This window comes from Rhinopithecus roxellana, chromosome 9, assembly GCF_007565055.1.
Source record: "Rhinopithecus roxellana isolate Shanxi Qingling chromosome 9, ASM756505v1, whole genome shotgun sequence".
Lineage (NCBI taxonomy): Eukaryota > Metazoa > Chordata > Mammalia > Primates > Cercopithecidae > Rhinopithecus > Rhinopithecus roxellana.
The window spans coordinates 50,072,760-50,093,930 of record NC_044557.1 but is presented as its reverse complement, the minus strand read 5'-3'; the positions used below and the strand labels follow the sequence as shown (position 1 = coordinate 50,093,930).

Below are 21,171 nucleotides of genomic sequence, written 5' to 3'. Positions count from 1 at the left end.
CTACTTTTAGGAATTAATAAGAAAATCTCTAAGGAAGTAAGAAGAGCAAAAATATTTACAGATTTGAGCAAGAGCATATTTTTAGTGAACTGTTACAAGCTACTTAAGTGTCAGACAACAGGAAACTAAATAAATTGCGGTGTGAGAAATTATTATATGGTACTTAAAAATCATAAACTAGAACCCTGTTTTTTTGTGGGTTTTTCTGAGATGGAGTCTCAACCTGTCACCCAGGCTGGGAGTGCAGACGTGCAATCTCGGCTCACTGCAACCTCCACCTCCCGGGTTCAAGTGATTCTCCTGCCTCAGTCTCCCAAGTAGTTGGGACTACAGGCACATGCCACCACACTCAGCAAATTTTTGTATTTTTAATAGAGACGAGGTTTCGCCATGTTGGCCAGACTGGTCTCAAACTCCTGACCTCAAGTGATCTGCTCACCCTGGCCTCCCAAAGTACTGGGATTACAGGAGTGAGCCACTGCCCCCAGCCAGAACCCTGGTTTTTAATATTCAGAGGATCACACGTCTGATAAAAGCTATGAACCCTCTCCCCAGAATTACACATATATGTATATACCCCCATATTTTTGCATATAATGATAGGAGGTTTACAAATAATTAAAGTCTAAACTACCTTAAAAATCCCAGTCTAGAAAAACTATCACGGACACGTAATATTTATGGCATATTGTTAAATTTCTAGAAAGCAGAGGATAAACTAGTAGATGCAAAGAAGAAAAGAAACATGTGTTTGTGTCTATGAAAAAGGACAGCGACCAAATTATTAAGCTTGGTTATCCTTGGATAGTAAAATTATAGAAAATTTTTATATTACTCTATAATTTTCTATCTTCTTATTTTTTACAATAAACTAATTATATAATAATAAAAGAAAACTTAAGAGTTACAATTTATTTTGGCCAAATAAAATTGTTATTAGTCAAGTGACAAAATAGAGTAGGGTCATGTAATGATAATTTTCTCAAGTTTTAAAGTATATAATAACAAGCAAATAATAAATGACTGATAGTCACTGATAATAGGGTACTTGTGGATGACTTAGATCACCTTGTAAATGTGCAGATTGGAGAAAGGTCATGGTAAATATTTCCTATTTCATAAAATGCCACAAAGTTAATCAATCACAAGCAATAACTGAATACAAAAGTATGTTTTTGCTTTTAGGCTTCAGGATATGTTCAAAGTGTCTAAAATAAACTTATAAGGAAATAAAGTTCAGAACAAAAAACTTACATTTTCTATTGTGTATCAACAGAGCTTCTTTCAAATCTATTGTTGCTTTTCCTAATAAAGCATCTGCTTTTAAAGCCTGACGGCTCCAAACTCGAAATTCCAATGTAGTCTGTGGTGTAACATTTCTGGAAGGGTAAAATTATAACAAAAACACAGGAGCAGACATCGTCATTCTATTAATAAGTAACAATTCCTATTAAACCATTTATTTCAGTAATGTTTTAAAGACCATGAATTTCATTTATTTGAGAAGAAGTATTGTATGAAACAGGAAACTACTTGAATCATAAATAAAAATATTTTACTTTCAAATATATTAGGACTTTAATAACTAGATGAGGATTTTTGGAATTAGCAAGCCAAAACACCAACACAAGAGTCTTACTGAGACTTCACAGTAACACTGTTTCTATTTGAACAAATGTCTAAAGACTTACATAATACTTTTACTATACACAAATTTATGCCATTATTATTTTGAAATGCCAAAATTTCAAAATAGAAAGACTAATTTGCAGTCCTATTTATTTCTGTATCAAAACAGTCAGAGAAAATGTCTATATGGAAACAATTTGGTTTATAAAGCAAAAGCAAGCATTATTATGCATCCTCTCCTGAAAAATAATTTAATCAAAAATTTCTCCATACTTTAAATTGTCGATCCACACTTTAAAAAAACACTCATTACTTTGAAGTCATTTTACAAAATAAAAAACATATTCCAAAAAACATACTCTCTTGTGAAGATTTTCCATCCTTTATACAAGGTACTTACACAGTTAGCTGTTCATCCCATTTTGGATTAGAAGAACTACTGGATTTTGCTGTTTTCGTAATTTCTCCATCTACAGCTACTTCTGTATATATTGCTGTTGCAAACCAGTTCTTTTTTCTTTTAAGTTTGGCACTAGAAACTAACAGACAAATAATTCACTAGTGAGTATGTGCTGCCAAAAAGTAGTACTGCACACTAATCAATCAATAAGAATGGAATTGTGATTCTTGTGCAACTAGAACTCTTCTCATTGGCAGAATGAAGGAACAATACAAAAGGGCTATTGATAATGCCTGAGAGCCATCTGAATGTTTCCAAAACAGTTTTATCGAGCTATAATTCACATACTATATAATTCACCCACTTAAACTGTACAATTCAATGGTCTCACTATATTCAGAATGCACAACCATTACCACAATCAATTTTAAAACATTTTTGTTATCACAAAAATAAACTCCATACCATTAAGCAGTCACCCCTTTCTTTCTCCTCCCAATCAACCCTCTCCCCACCCCCATCCCTAGGCAGCCACTAAACTACTACCTGTCTCTTTAAATTTGCCTATTCTGGACATTTCATATAGATGGAATCATATAACGTCGGGTTTTTTGTGACTGGTTTCTTTTACTCAGCATTACATTTTTGAGGTTCATCCATGTTGTAACATGCACCAGTACTCTACGCCTTTTCTTGCCAAGTAACATTCTATTATATGGGTATATGACATTTTATCTATCATCAACTGATAAATATATGAACTGCTTCCACTTTGTGGCTATTGTGCATAAAGCTGCTATGAACATTTGTGTGCAGGCTTTTGGGTGGACATATGTTTTCACTTCTCTTGGGCATATACTTTGGAGTAGAACTCCCGGCTCGTATGATAACCCTCTGTTGAGTAACTGCCAGGCTATTTTCCAAAGTGGCTGCACCATTTTATACTCCTACCAACAATATACACTGATTTCTCCACATCCTCACCCAACAACTGCATTAAAGATCAAGGGAAAAGTGTCTTCAGATTCAACATGGCCATTAACACCCCTGCCAGGTACTATTAACTTATCTTTCTGAAATTACGCAACTGTGGCATTAAAAAAATGTTTTAATGTTTTATCTGGAAAGTTAGCTTCGAAAAGAAGAAAAGTAGTATTTGCATTTTCAAATAAAAACTTAAAAATCAAAATGTCATTATAAAAGTTAATCATAACCCCTTCCAGAAAGTGAATTTTAAATCTAACATACCTGACATACGAAGAAATCAGGGACTATCTACTTTCTGGGCAAAATACTGGTGACCAGGCAGTAAGAACAACTTATCAAGATCACCTCTATAACCAATTACCTATGAACACCCTAGGTCGGAGATGAGGAAGGGAAAAGCCTCTTTCATGTCATACACAACTAATGTTAAGGATATAAAAACAACCAAAGCTATGTAAGCTTCCATTCTATTGTGAGAGAATAATGATCTAAATAAAGAGTTACACAAATAAACCACTGAAATACAATGTGATAAATGCAAGATGTAAAACAAATACTATATTTAAGTACTGGCAAGATAGCAATTAAAGAGTGTTCAATGTTATGTCTGAACTGCTACTGTCAGGGTCTTAGCAAAACTCATTTCCATCCTTCACTGTTCCAAACTGCTCGAAGTTCAGTGTCACTGAACTAACACAGAAGGCCCAGACTTGCTGTCTCCCAAGAAACTCCCCAAGATTCTTTGAATAAAAGTGCTCATATATTTCCTCAGTATATGTAAGTTTTATCCATATAGTAGAAGACTGGAAGAAGGAAAAGTCAGTATATGATGGTGTTAAAAGCAGAGTGTTAGATATATCTGGGTTCATTTTTCAACTGTGCCACTTACTAAAAGCCTGACCATAGTAAGTCAATTAATTTCTCCGTCCTTACTTGAAAAAGTAGAAGAACAGCAGTACCTGATTCTTAGGATTGATGAGTGAAGGCATGCAAAGCACTATCACCATCAATGAATGCCTGGCATCCAACAATGGTAGCTGTTACTCTATTACTACTGACTATATAGTATCAACTCTTCTCTGAGTTCATTGCAGATCCATCCAAAATACATCCACTGAATACCCTTACTTGGCAAAATACTCAACAATACTAGAGGGTAAGGTAAGAAAAGAGATTTTGAAAAGATAATAATCTTTAATCTCATGAGAAATTTATAAATATGCTAGCAAAAATGTACATATAAATATAATACTATGATTTTAAATAACTAGAAGACAACCTTATTAATTCAAAAAGTTGTTCTAGTTAGTAGAATATATAGATTTTTTTTCCCATTTAATGAATTTCCTTTGGTGTTATACACAGACTGTCTTCCACTCTAAGGTTATAAAAGTATTTTTAAACTATCAGAAAATGAGTCATGTGTGGGAGGGTAGGGAGAGTTAACTTTAAAATCCCACTCACAATAACGTCCCTTCAAAAAATTTAGTAATAAACTTAATACGTAAGAATCACATGAAGAGAACAATAAAACTTTACCAATGGAAACAAAGACGTAAGAAAAATGATATGATATATTCCTAGATTTGAAAAGTTTAACACTGAAATATTTCAATTAGCTCCAATTTAATACATTATTTTAAAATAAAAACACCAACTGATTGGTTTTGAGTGTTTTTGGTGGGGGCAGAGGAAAAGGAAGGGAGACTTAAATATTCAAACAAAAGCCAAAGAAAATTTGAGAACAGTAAAGGTGTACTTTAAAATGCAAAGTAATAAAAGGAAATTTATCAAAATAGTCTTTTAAAAAGTACCATAAAGTGAAAATAATTCAAATGGTTTGACAGTGATGTAAAAGAGAAGTAAAGAAAACAAGCAAGATACTAATGCATAACAGTGGCATTTCAAATCAATGGGAAGATAGATTAGTCCATAAATGTTGAAACATTTGAAAAGAATGAAGTCTATAATTCACACCACTCATACAAAAATAAGTGGCATATGATTTGGCATTTTTACTTTAAAAAGTGAAATTAATGCTCTAGAAGACACAATAGCTAAAAAAAATTATAAACGTGAATATAACATCCCATTTGTTCTTCAGTCTCATCCTTTTAATATATCTTGCACACTTTATGCTTCTGACTCTTTCCTGTTGAAAGTCTAAAATCTAAAATATCGAAGATAATACACTTCTGTATGCTACTATCCTTAAGTACCTGGTACATTACAGTATATTACCATATGACAATAGGTAGTTTTCTGTTTTATTTTTTCCATCAGTTTCCCTGCGTTCCATGATCAATGCTCTTATTCTTATAAGTTGCTGCCAATCAGATAAGGGTTAAGAACAGAAATGAGGATAAGAGTAAATATGCTAATAATAAAAATAATTTAGGAGATTTTAATAATTTGGCTTAGGGCAGAGTACCTCAGTTTACAGACAATAAACAGCCAGAGTGCAATATTAGAGGGGCCTTAACCTGGTTACCTATTATTTTTAAAAAGAAAATAAAAGCCTGGGTGTGGTGGCTCACGCCTGTAATCCCAGCACTCTGGGAGGCCAAGGCAGGCAGATCACCTGTGGTCAGGAGTTCAAGACCAGTCTGGTCAACACGGTGAAACCCCGTCTCTACTAAAAATACAAAAAAAAATTAGACAGGAATGTTGGCATGCAACTGTAATCTCAGCTACTCAGGAGACTGATGCAGGAGAATCACTGGAACCCAGGAGCGGGAGGTTGCAGTGAACCAAGATCGTGCCACTGTACTCAGGCCTGGGCAATAGAGCAAGACTCCATTTCAAAAAAAAAAAAGAAAAATCAATACAGAGGTCATTGTAATCTAATAAAAGGAGAAACAACTTGGAGTCCTAAGACCTCTGTTAGTTTCTCATTATTAACCCAAGGCACTTAATTTAATCCCTCTGATTTTCAGTGTCCTCGATGACAAATCAGGAGTCGTAATCTTTATTTAATAAGTTATTGTGAGATAGTAAGACTGGGAATTTTAAGGTGATTTTTATTTTAAAAATTAGATCAACAAAACAAAAGAGAAAGACAAGAAGAAAAGAAGGTACTAAAACCTGGTGCCATTTAGCACAGGTCTATGATCATTATTTCCCAAGAGGATCACTGTATTTCAAAGGAGAGCAGTAACTGATGCTCAAAATTATAAATACTGTCGTGGCATTGTTTTGGTTACTTAAGACTCCCTTGGTCCACATCTATTTTCCAATTGGTTCTCCAAATTTGATTCACCTGATAGCCTTTCAATAAGTTCTTTTTCAGCTCAAATTAGCCAGATCAGGTTTTTCTTTTTTTTTTTCTTTTCTTTTTTTTTTGAGACAGAGCCTCACTCTATCCCCCAGGCTGGAATGCAGTGATGCCATCTCGGCTCACTGCAACCTCCACCTCCAGTGTTCAAGTGATTCTCATGCCTCAGCCTCCCAACTAGCTGGGATTACAGGCAAGTGCCACTATGCCCGGCTAATTTTTGTATTTTTAGTAGAGATGGGGTTTCACCATGTTGGCCACACCAGTCACCAACTCCTGGCCTCATGTGATCCACCTGCCTTGGCCTCCCAAAGTGCTGGGATTACAAGCATGAGTCACCATGCCCAGCCTAGGTTTTTCTTACTTTAAGAACTCTTACACATAGGTCAAGATCATTTGAAAGTTACACCTCGGGTGTACTGTCCATTGGTCCTAGGCAAGTTACAATGAACTGAAAATGTGGTGAAAATAGGGCTCTAAGTTTCTTACACAGAACAAAAGTAGAAGGAATTATGTAAGTGGTTCTTCAGTGGAGTACCTATCAGCTTCATCAGGAGAACTGTTTCAAAAATATACAGGCCCATTATTCACAGAAAACAAAATACAAATATCCCTTATAGTTCATCCTTACTTACAGTGAGAGAATGCTATTTAAATAACACTAAGATACCACTTTAGTATCTAATTATGAACAATCCCAAAGCTTGACAATAGATTTTGGTTAGGCTTTGGGAAAACAGGCACTCTCATGTACAGTTGGTGTAGACACAAAATGGTAGAGGCCCCATGGAGAGGAACTTGGCAATACCTAGCAAAATCACATGTGTTTACCCTTTGACCCAGCAATCTCATTCTAGGATCCTATCCTATTGATACATGAGCAGAAATAATAAACAACTTTTGTATGAAGTTATTTGTTGCAGCACTATTTGTAATAGCAAACAGTGGAACTCCAATATCCAGCAATAGATTAGTTAGCTTGTTTACATCTATTCAACAAGGTATGGTGCAATAATAAAAAAGAATATTCTGTTACAAAACAAAGTCCAGAATAATACTATAAAGTTAAAAAAAGCAAAGCACAGAAAAGTATGTAAGAATTAGGGGATTAGGAGGAGAGATGAGATACATATACTGAACACATACATATCTGCTTATATTTTCAAAAAGAAGCAACAGAAGGATAAAGCAAAGCTAATAAAAAATGTGAACCTACAGGGCAAGGGAGAGAAGTGGGAAAATGGGACCAAGTAGCCAGACCTCTCTGAACGTACCTTGGTTTTGACTCTGAGACTATGTAAATGTCTTACAAGGTTATAAAACAAAATTAAAAAAAAAAAAAAAAAAAAACACTGAAAAAAAAATGAACTTAACTAATTATCAATTTAGTGACATAACCAGATAGAGAATTACTAAGGTACTTTAAAACATGGTATTTTGATTATACATCCTAAAGGGGGAAAACGCACAAAGAAATCTTAAACTGCAATGAGTGGACCTATTGTTTTTGGTAATTTTTTTAATTACCGTTTTTTTCCCCTTTTTTTCACCTCCTCCTTCCTCTGTTTTTGGTAATTTTCACGTTATTTTGAACTGGTGTGGTAGGATAAAACAGATAATATGATAATGTCATTTTGAATGAAGATTTTTTGATTAAGAGAAGAGAGTTTCAGGTCAGGCACTGGGCTCACATCTGTAATCCCAGCAATTTGGTAGGGTGGTGCAAAATGATTGCTTGAAACAAAGAGTTCAAGACCAGCGTGGGCAACATAGTGAGACCCTGTCTCTAAAAAAAATTTTTTTTAAATTAGCCAAGGAAGGTGTTGAACGTCTGTAGTCTCAGCTACTTGGGAGGCTGAAGCATGAGAATCACTTCAGTCCAGTAGTTTCAGACTACAGGGAGGTATGTTTGTGCCACTATACTCCAGCCAGGAAGAGAGAGAAAGACCCTATCTCAAAAGAAAAAAAAAAAAGATATAAAGTCAAATTAATTTCATTTTTTTTCCTTTTAGTAGAAAATGGTACAGACTACAGTTATTATTATGAATTGGAAATAGCATGAACTAAGGATGTTAAAATATTTTTTATTTTTTGCTTTCTACAATAAACATTTCCTAGCTCTGTTAACTGAAACCTCCCAGAAACAACTAACCTTACAGTAATGAGTACCATGGGAACTATAGCACCGTGTAATCCCACTTAAATATTTGCCCAATGATTGAACAAATGGCTAAATGTATGTAAGAAGGCCTTTAGCATCCTGCTCCATCCTATTAATCATTTAAGGGTCAACTCAATGATACTTTTCAAAAGCCCAAATTCTCCTACCATTACAGAGGCTATATCTTCTCTTCAACCAGCATAGGTTCAGTAAATATTTACTGAATAAATAACACACTTTTGGAGGGCATCTACCTTTGAGGCCTGTTGCAACAAATATGCCATAGTATGAATCTAAAAGAAATTATACTTCTGGAATAAGTCTACTGAATTAGGTATTCAAAAGAAACGTTTATCAGGGAATCACCATATTAAATATAAAAATAACTTACCAGTTACTTGTAACTGCAACCTTCCACTGTGGTTATTACTAGTATCAGACCTTGGTGAAGCAGTGGCCATGTCCCAAAATTCAGCTAAAACCTATTTTTAAAAAAGGGAATTTATTCATGTGTTAGATAAGAGTTAATAATTTTCAAGATATTAAAACTACTTTTTAAATCAACTAAGAAGTTCTCAAAAAGTACAGGGAAATTATCAAGCCTATTACCATCCCATTAAAAAAAACCCTAAAGTTAGCTGAAATAACAGAAAAAATGGTGAGTAGTAGGCAAAAATAAAAATAAACATTAGAATGTTGCCCTGGATATGCCTGCTACAGGAAAGCTGGGATCCAGAGACAAAGCACTGGGCCTGCTACAAGGGGAAGGAGCTGAGATTCCCATACTAAGCAAGGGCCCAAGTCAGTAGAAACTCCTAACATACGGCAGAAGCATATATATATATATATACATGTTTTAGGAAGGTACCCCAATTTAAGCCATTGGGAGTACCCAAGACGAAGACCAACCAAGTCTGAGTCTATAATCTTAAAAATCAAATTTATATGAAAACAAGCCACTAGTCTGGGCAACAGAGCGAGACTCCATCTCAACAACAACAATGAGAATCTCTATCCAAACAAGACAAAATAAAACTCACAATCTACATGGGGTGGGTGGGAAGCCTCAAAATACAGAAAAACTACAGGAAGAAATTGACAACTCGGCCATTGTTGTGGATGATTTCAACACATCCCAATTAATCATAAGTCAAGCAGACAAAAAATAATAATGAACGAGCAGGATTTAATAACATCAACAGAACCTCATAACCATTAGGAAATAAAAATTTTTCTCAGGTACTCATGAGACATGGGTGACATACAAAAAAACATACACTGAGATATAATGAAAAGCTCACTAAATTTCAAAAAATGTTCTAAGTCTCTGTCCGTAATACAATTAAGTTAAAAATCAGTAACAAAAGATAAACTTGAAAAATATAAATAGAATTTAAAAACACTTCTAAATATTTAATGAATCAAAAGAAACCATGTTGGAAATTACAAAAAAAAAAAAAAAAAAAAAAAAAAAAAAAAAAAAACACTAAGAACTGAAAAACAAAAATACCACATATAAAAATGTATGGGAAAAGTTATACTTAGAGGCACATTTATAGCCTTAAAGACACACTAGGAAAGGAAAGGTCGAAAACTCATGTGTTAGTAGGTCATCTGGTAAGTCTGAAAGAGAAAAACAGAACAAACCCAAAGAAAGGAGTTAATAAAGAGCAGAAACTAATGAAGTACAAAGAAGGTAACAGAAAGGATCGACAAAGTCAGAGTTACTTCTTAGAAAACACTAAGATAAATAAATGTCTGATAAGACTAATGAAGGGGAAAAAATGAAACAAAATAGGAAGCCCTAAAACAGACCGATGCATGTAAGGACATAGCCATGTAAGAGATGTAGCAATGCAGATCCACGAGAAAAGGGAGATACTTAAATAAACCTTGAATTAGCCATATGGAAAAAAAATGACCCTGGACCCCTATTGCACATCATATATAAAACCAATTCAAGATGGACCAAGGACATAAATATGAAAGGGAAACAGTAGAACTTTTAGAACAAATTACAGCAGAAAACTATTGTTTTGTGTCCTCCCAGGATGCAAGCATTTCTTAAGTGACAGGGGGCATACCAACCAAATGAGAAAAGTGTGAATGAATATTCACACCTGTAATACCAGCACTTTGGGAAGCCAACTCCTGAGATCAGGAGTTCAAGACCAGCCTGGCCAACATGGCAAAACCCTGTCTCTACTAAAAAAAGACAAAAATTAGTCAGGCGTGGTGGTGGGCACCTGCAATCCCTGCTACTCAGGAGGCTGAGGCAGGGAGAATGGCTTGAACTCGGGAGGTGGAGGTTGCAGTGAGCCGAGGTCACACCACTGCACTCCAGCCTGGGCAACAGAGTGAGGCTCTGTCTCAAAAAAAAACAAAGTGTGAATATTTTAACTACATGGAAATTGAGACTTCTGTTTATCAGGACATCATAAAGAAAATGAAAAGATATGCCAGAAACTGGAATAAATTTGCAAAACAAAAAACTAAAGATTAGTATTTAAACTACCATATAATACTTACGAATAAGAAAAAGACAACACATTAGGCAAAAGGCTTAACTGTACTTATATAGAAAAGGAGATTTCTAAGGCCAACAAAGATGAAACAATGCCAAATCTCACTGCCCATCAGAGAAATACAAACCACACAGATGTCATTTTTAAATTCATTAGAATGGTAAAAACTAGGAATGTTGATAGTGCCAAATAATGGCAAAAAACATGCAACAGTGGTGGCTCTTATATACTGCTGGTAGGCATTTCAGATGGCAAAATCTTGTTGGAAAACAATTTGGCATTATCATTTAAAGCTAAACATTTGCATGCCCTTCAATGAGCGATTTTGAATTTTATAAAATTTTTTGTACCTGTGTACCAAGTATAAGCATTCTTCATAATAACAAAAAAAGTGAAAAATACTCAAATGTCCATTGGTAGAAAATGGTTACATAAATTAGGCTAACTCATGCAATGGAGCATTATACAGTGGTGAGAATGAATGAACTGGGTGGGGGTCGTGGCTCACGCCTGTAATCCCAGCGCTTTGGGAGGCCGAGACGGGTGGATTATTTAGGGTCAAGACCAGCCTGGCCAACACAGTGAAGCCCCGCCTCTACCAAAAAATAATAATAATACAAAAATTAGCCAGGCGAGGTGGCAGGTGCCTCTAATCCCAGCTGCTGGGGAGGCTGAGGCAGGAGAATTGCTTAAACCCAGGAGGCAGAGGTTGCAGTGAGCCGAGATCGTGCCATTGCACTCCAGCCTGGGTGACAGAGCAAGACTCTGTCTCAAAAAAAAAAAAAAAATGAATGAATATAGCTATAAGCAACAACATGAATGGATCTAAGAAAAAGAACAGTAAGTAGAAAAGAAAAAAGACTGATGAGTTCTGAGCATTAACACCTTCCTCTCAGTTCTGTCTCCAAGATTTACATTCTACACTGAAGTCGTAAGAAATTCTTCCAACTCCTAATGACAAAGAAGAAATGAATTCTTTTGACGGTTATCATGACCTCATCTTTTGTTATTCACATCCTCTGAAAACACCATGATTCCATGACTGAAAAAGAAATCCAGAAATGTGAGGTACTGCGGATCCTGAGCGTCAAGAGTTTGACCAACGAACAATTACAGGAAGCCCAGTAAAGAACTGCTAAGGTCCAAACGGCCACCAAATAACAAGCTGTCAGTCTTCCAAGGAGTACTCTGTGAATCTTATGGTAACATTTCTGCACACAATAAAGAAACTAGTGTACAGAAATGTTTATTTGTCTATGATATAGCAATATCCACAGAGTCCAAAAATAAGTCTTCACAATTATTTTCTGGTTATAAATTTGAATTTGCCGAGATATTTCTGTCTATTTTTATGTCTGCTCAAACATCTTTTATGATGTTTAAATGCTTTCCTTGAAATGTATACAGATTTGTAAATTAGATTTTCCTCTATAATAAAATACGATATGTGCAAGCTTTAAAAAGCCTACAAACATGATTATGAAACTCAAATCAAACAATCATATTTGTGGTATTTTAAAAAGAAAAGATGGAAACAAGTTCAGGATAGCAGTTACTTTAGGGGCTGGGAAAAGGTAAGAACATGGAATCAGAGAGGTCTTCACAGCTCTTTAACCACACTGGTCTTGACCTAGTTCTTCGGTTGAGCAGTCGGTTCACAAATGGATTTTATTATTGACTTCTATATGTTACATATAATCTGGTACATTCAAATTCCATGTTTTTTTTTTTTTTTTTCTTGTTTAATTTAAAGAATGTATGGAAGGCACGGAAGTAGACACAGTAAAGTATAAATCACTAATTAATCAAGTGTGATTACTGGAGCCTGTGATGCAAAAGAAGGACAGATACAGCTTTCACAGATGGCATTTAGTCTTCCAAGAAAAAGACACTTCTTCCTCTAGGCAGTAAATGAGGGACTTAAGGATAGGTGAAGATATTGATTCATTTGGAGGTAGATTAAAAAAAAAAATCAAAGAACTTTATTGGGGAACTAAACATAGACAACTACTGAGAATAAAGGCAAGAGGCATAGATTACTTATTTGAGAAGAATCTTGAAAGTTTACAATACTGTGCAGACGGGGGAACAGTGCCAACCAGGTAAAAAATTATTCACTTTATTACATGAAACTCTCTGTGTACTCTGATCCCCACCCCCAATCTATTTTTCCCTTTATTCTACATAAACTCTTTCATATCACCCAATCCCCAGACTCAGGAACACATGCTCTGATAACCAGTAACTGCAAATTTAAACTAAAACCATGAAAGATGGTTCAAAAAATGATACTATCTTGCCTTAAAAGGGAAGAGATACAGCAAATAAAATAAACCATTTCAACAATTATTCTCTACACTTCATTCTCTGACACTTAAAAGATAATGTACTATCATATATTCTCCCATCTGAGCATTACAGTAACACTATGTGAGGAGGGAAGCACTCTGTCCATCTTAGAGACGAGAAAACTGAGTCTCAAGAGTATTAGAAGTCTATAGTATTTTTTATGACAACATATTACTAAGTCTACATAATTATCAAAATGTATGAAGTCTGATTATTAAATGTGGTCTTAGTTTAAAAAAATTGTTAATCACTTACTATGTATCAGGAACTGCTAGACACTGGGGATACAAAGATGAGTAAGACACGATTCCCTCTTTCAAGGAGCTCATAGTCTGTGAGGAAACAACCCTGTAAACAAATAAATAGCTTTCAGTGTGATAATTCCTAAAACCGATGCAAAAGGTAAAGTATTACATCTGGGGCACATAAGAGAAAGTAGACAATCCATCCTTCAGGGATCAAGAAAGGGATCACAGAGAAGATAACCTCTGAGGGAACTGCATCTTGAAGTGTGTAATTCTTCAAGAGAGAATTAGAGAAAGAATGGAACATCCAGAGAGCTGCTTGCATAGTGCACAATGGAACATAAGGACAGTGTAACGTGATCAGGCAAAAAAGAGGGTCTAAACTGCATAGGATCCTATGTAATAGTTTATATTGTATTTAAAATATACCATGCATAGTACTTTAAAGTTTATCCTGATGGCTTCAGTGATGAGAATTGCATTTTGGAAAAATAACTTTGGAAGCTGTGGGGGTTAGATTCAAGACAGTGAGCTTATCCGAACTAGAGCATTGGCAGTATGAAAGAAAAAACTCAGGATACATATAAGGTCTTTGACCAGATGGCTATAGGATGGCTGAGGGTTACAAAAAATATAAGAATCTGAAAAACTAAAATTTCCCACTTCGTTGTCTGGGTGGATGATGGTTCCCTAACCAGGACAGAGAGAAAAGTAAGACTATTTGACTATTAGGGAAGAGTGCAGTGGGAGAGATTACTAGTGGGAGACTGTCAGAAGAACAGGACCCATCAAGTCCAGGATGGGGTCATACGAGCTAGTGAATGGAACTAGATCCATTATGGATCTAAGTAAGACTATTTTTCACTTCCAGTTCTGCCACTTAAGAGCTGTATGACCAAGTTAACTTTTCCATGGCTCATTTCCTATATCAGCAGAATAGGAAAAACAAAGTCATCTATCTCATGTTACAATCAGAATTAAATGAGATAATATATGTAAAAGACGTAGCACTTTGAGTATACAGCACGAAGTAAAGACTCAATAAAGACTACCTATTGTTTTTATTGTGGAAGAAGGAGGTTAAAAATACAAGTTTCATTTGGATATGCAGTTCAAAAGAGTTGCTAACAACCAGGTATAATACACAGCCAGTTAGAGAAGCATGCAGTTGAGGAAACAGGTCCATGGGGAAGAAATATTTTGGAGTCACAGTTTATGTAAGTGGTATTAACTTCCATGGAAGACAATGGGCCTGTTCACAGTGGAGATGTTTTGGAATGAATATTGAGCAGAATGAGAGAGTGCTGATCAACTTCTGCTAAGCCCTATTAATACTGTGCTTATCACAAGCCCTCAGGGACAACAATCGGCATAACAGTATGACTTTTATCAAGTTGTCCTTGGTCCCCAGGATATGAGAAGACAAAAAAAAATGTATGATCAATTTAGGCTGAGGAATTTAGAAAGCAGGGTTGGCAAAAGAAAAAACGAAGTCTGAGTTTTAGGTCATAATCTATGCTCAGAGGGTATGGTCAGTAATATCTAAGCTGATTATGTCAGTCCAATCCTATGAAAATCCCCAGGCTTGTATAAAGGTTCACTATTATTCAACTGCAAAGAACAGAAAAAAGTCCTGAATGTAGATAATAAACTACATTTCCAGTACTCAGGTTATAGATCTATCAAATCCTCATTTAGAAGGTATATTTTAATTGCCTGCTTACTTCAAAATGTCTTTCTTAAGTCAGAACCAAATTGTGAAAGAAAGAAAGGAAGGAAGGAAGGAAGGAAGGAAGGAAGGAAGGAAGGAAGGAAGGAAGGAAGGAAGGAAGGAAGGAAGGAAGGAAGGAAGGAAGGAAGGAAGGAAAGAAAGAGGGAGTGAAGGAAGGGGAGGGGAGGGAAGGGGAGGGAAGGGAAGGGAAGATCCAATTCGAACAGATCTGATTCATTCTGCACACTCTGCAGTGTTAAGGCTTTCAAAAGTCAAATAAATACTGTCACACATCTATGTGCCTGGATCAATTAATAAACATACTTAACTGGCTGCGTAGTTTATAAAGTGGGTATGACAAGGACACAGAAATGGTAGAAGACAAAGTCCTGGCTTCAATACCGAGTCTAATTTTGACGACAATAGTAATACACAAGAAAAAACTCAGTAACAAGATAGGATGATATGTAACAGGGCAGTTTAGTCCAATAAATGTGGAACCTAAAAGGTTAGAAAGCCTGCACTTAGGCAAAGCTATTTTATCAAGCATAAAATTTAAAACTCAATGAATGTGGCAAAGATAAAAATGGATGAACCATGCAGTCTCCCCCCTCAATATGGCTAAGATTCAGCAACTCTAAAGCATAAAATAAATATTTCATTAAAATGTAAACTACAAAATACAGGATTAAATTTTAAGTTAAATTATACATAGGAATATAGAAATATTACTTTTATATAGAAATACTGTTGGTCATTTCAATGACTTTATAAAACGAGACAATAAACAGGAGGGCGACCAACTTGTCCCAGTTTCCTCAGGAACATCAGGTTTTAATCTTGCATCCTGGGAAACCTCTCAGTTCTGGCTAAACTGGGGTTTTTGATAATCCTAGTGAACAGTGTAATGGCTCTAACTGCCTAGACAGCTCTTTTGATGTATCTCAAAGAAACTTTTCTAGTGGAATCCTGTTATAAAAGTATAATTCTGTTAGATTTTTCATTTCCATGTGACCTGCAAATTCAGAAAGGAAAAACCAATTTTATAGGAACGACTCATCACTAGGGCTCAAAATCATATCATTGGGACTACATGTCAGGAGAAGGGAACAGTAAGAGGCTTTCTCAATACCTTTTAGCCCTCCGAATCATTTACTTTTAATAGACTCTCTGTCCGTATCATCACCACTGATCTCTCTAATCAAGGCATTTTCAACTAGTGCTACTGTTCTTCCCTGGCCCATGCCATCATCCATCATCCCCATGCCATCATACCCCATGCCATCGCAGCCTATGCATCTATGCCAACAACTCACCTGTCTGTATCTTGCTGATCTCCGTTCCATTCACTAGCTCATATGACCCCATCCTGGACTTGATGGGTCCTATTCTTCTCACAATCTCCCAACAGTAATCACTACCCCTGCACTCTTCCTTTAGAATTGGTCTGCTTAACTCAGGAACTATAGTTTCTCCAGCACTCTCCCACACTCCTTCACTGTAGGGGACCTACTGGCAATGTCATTAATACTTTACACGTGCATAGTACTTCATAGTTCCAACTTCTCACATGTTATGTCAAGAAAACAGGCTAAGTACAATTGTTTCCAATTTTACCAGTGCCACGTTAATATCACTTTTCACTTCTATCTCCCATTGGGCTTTTCTTCCCAGGTTCTGTCTTTATTGTGCCTCCGTCTCTACCTTCAAATAAACTTGGTGTTCTCAGTGTATACATCTAACTATTTGGGAAAGAAGCTATCTGATTTCTTTTAAAGCTTCTTATATACAAATAGAGACAGGGTCTCACTACTTGCCCAGGCTAGTCTTTAGCCTCTGGCCTCAAGTGATCCTCCCACCTGGGCCTCCCAAAGTGCTGGGATCACAGGCATCAACCACTGTGACCAGCCAAAAAATTAAAGCTTTCTTGTCCACACTTGACCTCTCCCTATAAATATCACGGATTGATCCACTTATACTCAAAATACAAGAATGCCCCTCTCCTGATAATTTACAAGTGTGCTGCAGAATAGCACTTCTGAGCTGTACCATTCCAGTGACTTGAAGAGTACTTGCAATATCTACCAGAGAAATGACAAACGAACATGGAATCTACAGCTACTTGTTAGCCTCTGACTTTAATTTGGGTGTTTATTTTAACCTAAAAATGCCTATCTAACTACAGGATCTAATAATTTCGACTATCTTTCCTCCATCTTTCTTTATTTTTGGTCAATTTCAAAGTTCCTTTAATGTACAATATATGGCCCTTTAGGAAGTATTTCTATGAGAAAAATGTATTTTTCTTCAAAATGCCCAATTTCCTAATTATGTATACATGTATTCATTATGTATACATAATGAATACAAATTTATTTCTCTCCCTCAAAGCAACCAACACATAAAATTCACTTTATTTACAGAAATTCAAGTCCAATAGCTAGTGAAACTATTTAACTCAATTCTCTTTTCATTCTCATTAATTCTAATCAAGTACATTTTTGAGGACTTTAAATTCCATCTATGTCCTTGCTTTCTAAATAGCCCTGCATCAAAGCAAAGCTTCAGTAATACCAGAAAATATGATCAGAGCAATTTAATGTGCTCTTCTTATCAGAGTTTTTGTTCCAATTAATGAGAAAAGTTACAATTACATACCCAAAGCAAAACTAACTAACCACCCTTTCAAGGAAAATGTGTTTCACATATACTACCTTTGTCATCTTAGTGACAAAGCACAATAAATAAAATGAGCAAGACCACAGACAATTTTTTTTTTTTTTTTTTTTTTTGAGATGGAGTCTCACTCTGTCACCAAGGCTAAGTGCAGTGGTGTGATCTCGGCTCACTGCAACATCCGCCTCCCAGGTTCAAGTGATTCTCCTGCCTCAGCCTTCTGAGTAGCTTGGGCCACAGGTGCCCACACCCAGCTAATGTGTGTACTTTTCATAGAGACGGGGTTTTCATAGAGACGGGGGTTTCACCATGTTGGCCAGGCTGGTCTTGAACTCCTGACCTCAAGTGATCGGCCCACCTCGGCCTCCCAAAGTGCTGGGATTACAGGAGTGAGCCACCACGCTCGGCCCATAGACATATAATTTAACCTCTTTCAGTAGTGTTTGTTAAGCAAAACTTATGAGGAGCCATTGTTTTTGGACTAAGCTCCTGCACTAGGCCCCAAAATACCAGACCAAGACAAAATGAAGCCACTCATGCTAAATGCCACATAATCAAACTAAAAGTTCAAGGAAGCAGATAATCAAAGCAGACTACCTTTCCCTGAAAACAGATAACAGTCTGCCTGAGTCAAAATAAAGACTTCCCCTCTTCTTTAATCCTGACATTAACCAGTCAGCTTTTTCTCTGTTGTTGTTTCCTTGTCCCCATCTTACAAAACCCAGTGTTCTGCCACTACCCAGCAGAAGTTCTCATTCTATTTTGTAGGATGGAATAAAAGCCAATTAGATCTATAACAGATCGCGAATAAAAGCCAATTAGATCTATAACTAAATTTGTGATAATTTTGTTTTTTGATACCTTAAAGGTAAGATGAGATAAGCACTTTGTGAATTATCAAGTACTATATAAATGCTAAATTATTAAGCATGAGAAAAACAATATTAAATAATATTAAATACAAGGAACAATTCTAAATAATGAAAGTTAAATAATGCATTTATAGAAAAAAATAGTCCTGCTACATTTATACGATTTGTATCAGTTAATTCTAAACATTGAGGTACTTTTGAGATACTAATCCCAGCTTTTAAATAATTTCTGATGAAAATTTCTGTAAAAAGACACTACACTCAATCCTGTCCTAGCATTAAGTCTTTGAAATTAAATATACCCTCCTACTTTCTGAAGTGGTAATACCTACACACTGTCATCTTCTAGTATAATGTCTTCCCTCACTTCTCCTCCCTCATTTAAACCCTCCTTTTTGGATCATCAAACAGATTTGGGGCTCATGCATTACTTAAAAAAACAAGAGCAACAAGAAAAAGGGAGAAAAAAATTCCTTTGAGGAACTCACTTCCTAAAATAATGTCCAAGCTTCTTTGTCACCCACTCTTCTACCTTTGCAATTTGGTTGCTACCCTCACCACTCTACTGAAATATTTCCGCTCCTTTTCCAAGGCCAAACAGTGGCCACCTCACACCCACTTTCTCCTGGACCTGTCTGCACCATCAGACTACAATTCAATCACTTAATAAACACTGATGTGGCCTCCATTCTCTCCCTGAAAAATACTGACATAAGCTTCTAATTTAATCTTTCTAGTAAATCAATTTACCATGTTGCAAAAAGAAAAAAACAGGTGATTAATAATTAAACAAACTAGGCATTAGGCAATTTAACAATTTTTTGAATGAAGTTTTTTGGCACATATATATATGTGCATATATATATACACACACTAGGCATATTTTGAGGTGATATAGTAAACACTAGAAATATAAAAACCATATAAAATATGCTGTTTGCTCTCAATGAGTTTAAAATTTAGTAGCAGAAACAAGTGACTCAATTTTAAGTTCATTGACAGAAAAGGTTGTACAGAGAGTAACTACACAACAAAAGGGGAGCACCTTAAAAGTTGTCAGGAAAGAATTCTGAGAAATGGTAACAGTTGAGATGAGTTGTGGAGGACTCCAATGCAGCAGCTGCACATACAAAAGAAAAGAAGTGGAAAGAAAAGACATGCTTTCAAGACATTCCGTGCCCAGAGAGGTGAGGTGAGATGACTAACATAAGCAGGTTAAACAGTAGTTCTGTTAGGAAGGGTATGGGAGAGAAATTTAAGAGACAAAACTATTAAGGCAGAAAGAAGCTATACCATGAAGAATACCAGGAAAGCCATACAGAACCACTACATTTTCAGCAGAGAAGGAATATATGTGTATTTTAGAAAAACCCCTTTGGCAGTGTTGTGAGGGTAGCCTGAAAGTAGTCTAGGCAGAAAATGGCCTGAAATTAGGGGAAAGAGAAGAGGAAGCAGAGATATTGAGGAGCAGAATCTATTAATAAGAGGTGGACTAATGAGATGCAGGGGTAAAAGAAGGGGAGACGTTAAGATGTCCCAGATTTCTGCCTAGGCCAATTACTTCTTACCACCACTACCACTACAACTCTTATCTCCAAGCCCATAATTTCTCATCCAAACTAAGCACAGCTTGCTAAATGGTCTCCCTGTCCCACTCTTCACTCCCAACCTAGATCCATCCTCTACCCACCAGTCAGAGTGATCCCTCTAAAGCAGGATACATCACGGTAACTCTGTTTCCAATGTTCTCTCATTTTAACTACAACAAATCCAAACTCATAAATGCCTATATAATCTGTTGCCCCACCTCTTCCTTCTCTTCTGTATCCATTCCTGCTATTCCTCAACCTAATTACCCTGAGTGCTGCTAAGGAGCCTTTGCATTCACTGCTCCATCCAACAGTCCTTTGGCTGCCTTCTCAGTCTTAGGACTCAATTTATATATGATCTCTTCAGAAAGAATTCCTGATCACCATAGGTCAACTCTACCACCTCGCCCTATTTTATCTGTCCTAGTAATTCTCAATTACTGACGTTCACATATTTTGTCCTCTTACTTCTATCCATATTCCCATCTCTGCCAAGATAAGATCCTTGAGGACAGAGACTATCTTATTTGTCATTCTATTCCTAGAACCTACGCCAGAGTCTGGCTGGGGAAAGGCCCCCAATAAACAGTTACTGACCAAGACACAGCACACCAAAGAGTTATATTCTGGAGGTATATTCTGCGTATGACATCCGATGAGCAGAGCTTGAGAGTAAACTGAAAGCCAGCCATGCTGTGACAGGTACCCAGTGTACATGCACTCACTCAGCAAAGGCCTACTGCATAGAACAGA

At 36.2% G+C, this 21,171-nt stretch overlaps 1 protein-coding gene across 3 annotated transcripts in view; it reads right to left on the bottom strand.

The window, feature by feature from the left end:
• Positions 1–21,171, bottom strand: part of WWP1 (WW domain containing E3 ubiquitin protein ligase 1) — a 121,919-nt gene that overhangs the window by 82,739 nt on the left and 18,009 nt on the right. For 2 of the 3 annotated variants that reach the window (XM_030937434.1, XM_030937436.1), the window contains exons 2-5: positions 13,581–13,673; positions 8,843–8,933; positions 2,030–2,168; positions 1,255–1,379 (exon numbers count right to left, since the gene is read on the bottom strand). In XM_030937434.1, the coding sequence (XP_030793294.1) occupies positions 1,255–1,379; positions 2,030–2,168; positions 8,843–8,912 (334 nt within the window). In that variant the 5' untranslated portion in view covers positions 8,913–8,933; positions 13,581–13,673. The remainder of the gene's footprint in view (positions 1–1,254; positions 1,380–2,029; positions 2,169–8,842; positions 8,934–13,580; positions 13,674–21,171) is intronic. The other variant, XM_030937435.1, reaches the window with a different exon arrangement.